The 4,446-nt window shown below is 57.4% G+C and overlaps 1 protein-coding gene across 2 annotated transcripts in view; it reads left to right on the forward strand.

The window, feature by feature from the left end:
• Positions 1-4,446, forward strand: part of U2AF2 (U2 small nuclear RNA auxiliary factor 2) — a 16,128-nt gene that overhangs the window by 1,474 nt on the left and 10,208 nt on the right. For both annotated transcript variants that reach the window (XM_021709340.1, XM_008051483.1), the window contains exons 2-5: positions 2,517-2,652; positions 3,416-3,460; positions 3,775-3,878; positions 4,231-4,382. In XM_021709340.1, coding sequence (XP_021565015.1) covers positions 2,517-2,652; positions 3,416-3,460; positions 3,775-3,878; positions 4,231-4,382 — 437 coding nt within the window. The remainder of the gene's footprint in view (positions 1-2,516; positions 2,653-3,415; positions 3,461-3,774; positions 3,879-4,230; positions 4,383-4,446) is intronic.

The following is a 4,446-nucleotide window of genomic DNA, read 5'->3' on the forward strand; positions in this document are numbered from 1 at the left end:
CGGGCGGCTGCGGCCCGGCTGCCGAGCGCGTGGGCTTCGGGCGGGCTGCCTGCGCCGGGGCCCTGCTTCGTTGCGTGGCAGCTGTGCTGTTTCGGTGGCTGTGCCCAGTGTCCCCCTGTCCGCCGACGGACTGTTTTTGTTCGTCTGTCGCTGCGTTTTTGAGATTAGCAAGGATTATGGTAATGGTAGTCGTTACCTCTGAGCGCTGACCGTGTGCCGGCACTTAGCTAAACTCTTGGTGAGGTTTTTCTAAATCGGTCCTTGTAACTGCCCTGGGAGGCCAAAATGACTTCCACCTCTCTACTGGGGGGGATCCGAGAGCTCAGAAAGTTTGAACACTTCCAGGCAGAGCTGAGATCAGATGGGGTAGCGTGTGAAGTGTGTGGCACGCGGCTTGGCACCCACGAGGTGCTCAGTGAGAGACGTTGTTGGGAAATGGCACACTTAGAGAGTAGGTAGAGAGGCCGGGAATGGTGCTTTCCAGACATCATTTGGCCAAGGCCTCGTGCACCTGGGGGAGCATTTGATTGAGGTGACATTTATTTAAAGTACAGAAAACCCAGTCTTAAAAGTCATTGAAGCTGCTCTTGCAGGGGTTTGTGCGTTTGGTAACGATTTTGACTGACTGCACTACCAGGTTCCAGTATGCTAGGCCACCAGGGTGGAGTTGATTGAGCTGTTCTCTGCTGCTCCAGTTCTCCTGGGAATCCCCTCTGGTCCTGGGAGATGGCCTGAGACCTGGCATGGCTCCTGGACTGGTGGAGCTGCTCCTTAGGGTGACCACGACACAGCATTTTGAGCACAAGTAGCGCCCTTTCTGTTCTCTGCCCAGCATCAGTGTGGGGGAGAGAGTTCTGCCTGCGTGTCACCCTGCTTGTTGGTCTTTGTCGCTCTCCATCTCTCCCCGCTACCGTGTCTACGGGGAATTTCTTTGTCTATGTTCCAGGCACCCAGCGGGCGACACTGTTCTCTCTCTGGGTCCCTCTGCTTGCTGGTCTATTTCAGCTGCACGGCAGGAAAGGCTCTTGGGACTCTTACAGGTGTGGAGTCAGAGCTCCTCCTGCTGCTTGTGCCCTTGTCCGTGGCTCTACCTTGCTGCTGGTCCTGCTGACTCCTCCTCCCGGGTCCAGTCTCCATGTATAATATATGTTTGCTCTCAAAAAGGCGATTTCATTGTCATTAGTGCTTCTAGCCAGACTCTGGAGTGTTGTGCCTGACCCACGTTCAGGAGTATGGCCTGGCACTCACCTAACTGATGTTACAGTGTTTAAATTCAGGCTTCACCATTTTGTAGGTGTTTGACCTTGGGCAAATTGTGATCGCTCTGTGCCTCAGTTTCCTTATTTGTTGCATGAGCACCAGCAATGTTTCTCCAAAGCAGTAGCAAGGATTAAGTACAGGCAAAACTATTTAGTACGGATTCTAGTTGCAGAAAACTGACTGGTATTTGTTACTGTCTTTTGGATGCGTGTTTTTACTGAGATGTATTTACAAAACTCATCAAAAGCTATAAGGCAACACGTCATAGGTGAGGCTGGAGTCTCCTGTGAGACTTTCGTTGCCTTTTCCTACTCTTGTCCTGGGATCACCGCTCTCGGAATATGTGTTAGCTTGTAGGCAAACTTCGGCATATTCACTTCTTTTGTGTGCCTGATGGATAATTGGCGAACTGGGGTGTCCTTGAATTAAGGACGTAGGTGCTTGTGAACACCCCCAGTGCTCAGGGTTCATTCTCCACCTCGGAGGCCCTCTCTTGTCTTCCGAGTGTGAGGGGTCTGGTGGGAGCAGAGGTTTCTGGTTTTGCTAGCAAGGCTCCATCCCAGTGGCTGTCTTGGAGGCAGATGAAGGGGCTTGAGGGGGCCACAGGAGGCTGGCAGTGACACAGTCTGTGCTCTGCAATGCCACCTGTGTTTGATTTGAGAGCTTGAGGCAGGGAGGCTCAGGGTTTGGGGTTGAAGTCTGGGTGGGGTTCAGAAGGAGGCCCCTCCCCTGGGAGGGAGCTCCTGTGTTGGGAAGGGTCGGGTTGAGTTTCCCCACCTTCTGGGGATATCAGATCCTGCCTGGCGCCTGGCCCCTGGGCATGATGGTGGGGCTGTGGGTGCCAGCCGGCGCAGAGGTCTTTCCTGAGGGGTCGCTGGGTCCCTCTGGGAAAACATCATTGGGTCTCTTGATTCCCCAGCCTCTAGCCCTGCCCCTCTCAGGGACGACCCTGGGGTCAGGCCCCTCAACCCTCGAGGGGGACCAGGAGCCAGCCTCCTCTGTCTTCTCTGGCTCCCCAGCTCCTCCTGAGCGTCCTCAGGTATCTTAAACCCCCGGAGCATTTCCAGGCCCGTCCCCTGGTCCCCTGAGGGGTCCCTGGACTTGTTTGTGGACCCAGAGGCCTGATCTCTCCCTTTCTCCATCAAGTCCCTTCCCTTTGGGGGTGGCCTCCCTGGGGCTTGGGGCAAAGGCACCAGCGCGCCGGGTGGGGGCCCGCCTCCTTTCTCCGCTTATCCTGCCTCCCTCCCTTAACCCAGAGCGGGACAAGGAGAACCGGCACAGAAAACGCAGCCACAGCCGCTCTCGAAGCCGGGACCGCAAGCGCCGGAGCCGGAGTCGCGACCGGCGCAACAGGGACCAGCGGAGTGCCTCGCGGGACAGGCGGCGACGAAGGTACCAAGACTGGGGGGGGGGTCCCCGGCAGGGCCAGCTGGGTGTGTGGTGTCAGCTGGCTGGTGGGCGGCCTGGGTGTGTCTTTGTCTGGACCCTCTGTGGCTACATCTTCCTTGTTTGCATCTGGGGGCGGACTCTGCTGCTTGGTCTGTTTTGAATTTGGTTCCCCGTTTCCCGGGTCTCCTTCATTTTTCTCTGTTGGTGGTTGCTGGTGGGTTGCTGGGGCAATAGATTCTTTATCTGGAGACCGGGCGTGATTCTGTCTTTCTTTGACAAGGGGCTGTTCTCGCTCCCTGACTCTGGGGCTCGTTTTTCTTTCTGGCCTTTGTGGTTCTGTGTGAGAGTTGCTTCAAGGGGGTGGGTCTCTGTCTCCAGTTTCTTTCTTTCCTATCTCCCAGGAAGAGAGAGTTCTTGGAGTGAGGCAGTGCCTACAGCCTGAGCTTGCTTTCCAGCTCAGGGGTATCGGGTTTCTGTTTTTCTAATGCCCCCCTTCCCACCAGACTCCCTCTGTCCTCTGCCCCTGGGTGAGGAAGGGCAGGATGGGTGGAAAGCTGGCCTCACTGGTCTGTCTTCTGCTAGAGAGCAGTCTATTCTGGCCCTTTTCTTCTTTTGCTTTTTACTGGGTGTGGGTGTTTGGGGGGATATGACTGGCCTGAGGGGGTCCTGCCCTGGCCCCTGGGCTCAGTGCCCTTTGGGGGGGTGTGGCCTGTGGGGAAGATGAAGGTCCCCAATCACCCCTTCCCATACCTTTCCCATCCCCCAGCAAACCTTTGACCAGAGGCGCTAAAGAGGAGCACGGTGGATTGATGTGAGCTTCTCTTCCTGCCCCTTCCACCCTGATGTCCACTCCCTTTCCTCATGCCCTGTGCACCCTGCCCTGCCCTGCCCTGCCCATGTCCATGTCCATCCCTGGCCCAAGCACTGGGAAAAGAGCCCACCTACCTTGAAACCAGCACCCCTTCCCCAGGCCTGGCCCCAGCCTTCCCCAGTTCCTCTCCCTCCTGGAGAGAGCGGAGTTTATATGGTGGTGGGGGGATCAGGGGCACCTGGGAGGGGGCTTGCAGGCCCACTGTTGGTCAGACTGAGGTTGCCCTGCCTACTCTCCCCTTCCCCCTCCCCCAGTCGTTCCCCCCGCCATGAGAAGAAGAAGAAGGTCCGTAAATACTGGGATGTGCCACCACCTGGCTTTGAACACATCACCCCCATGCAGTACAAGGCCATGCAAGGTAGGCCCTGCCAGGCTGCTCCTGGGAGTGGAGGATGGAAGGTGGGGGAGGGGACAGATGTGATTCTGTTGATTCTCTTGGGTGTATTCTCTTGGGTGTATTTGAGGGACCAAGCAAACAGGTGGAGGGGTACTCCCCTGGGTGTCTTACCTCTGCCCTTTGACATCCCCTGGAAGAGATGGAGATGGTGTGAGGCACCATGGTTAGGGGGATGAGACCTCCCTCCACCGCTAGGTGCCGAGGAGAGGGTCTGGAGGCTGATAGTGCAGAGGGCCTGGAGGAGCCGGGAAGGAGAGTCCTCAGGGCTGGTGTGTGGCCCTGATGTGGTTGATCCCGGTTTCATCTCTTGAAGCTGCGGGTCAGATTCCAGCCACTGCTCTCCTCCCCACCATGACCCCTGACGGTCTGGCTGTGACCCCGACGCCCGTACCTGTGGTCGGGAGCCAGATGACCAGGCAGGCCCGGCGCCTCTACGTGGGCAACATCCCCTTTGGCATCACTGAGGTACTGCCCTCCCCTGCCCACTCCCTCGCCCTCGCTTCCCCACCCTGTTCCTCCCCTTCCCTCC

Source organism: Carlito syrichta, unplaced genomic scaffold, assembly GCF_000164805.1.
Source record: "Carlito syrichta isolate Samal-C Ts95f unplaced genomic scaffold, Tarsius_syrichta-2.0.1 Scaffold176317, whole genome shotgun sequence".
NCBI lineage: Eukaryota > Metazoa > Chordata > Mammalia > Primates > Tarsiidae > Carlito > Carlito syrichta.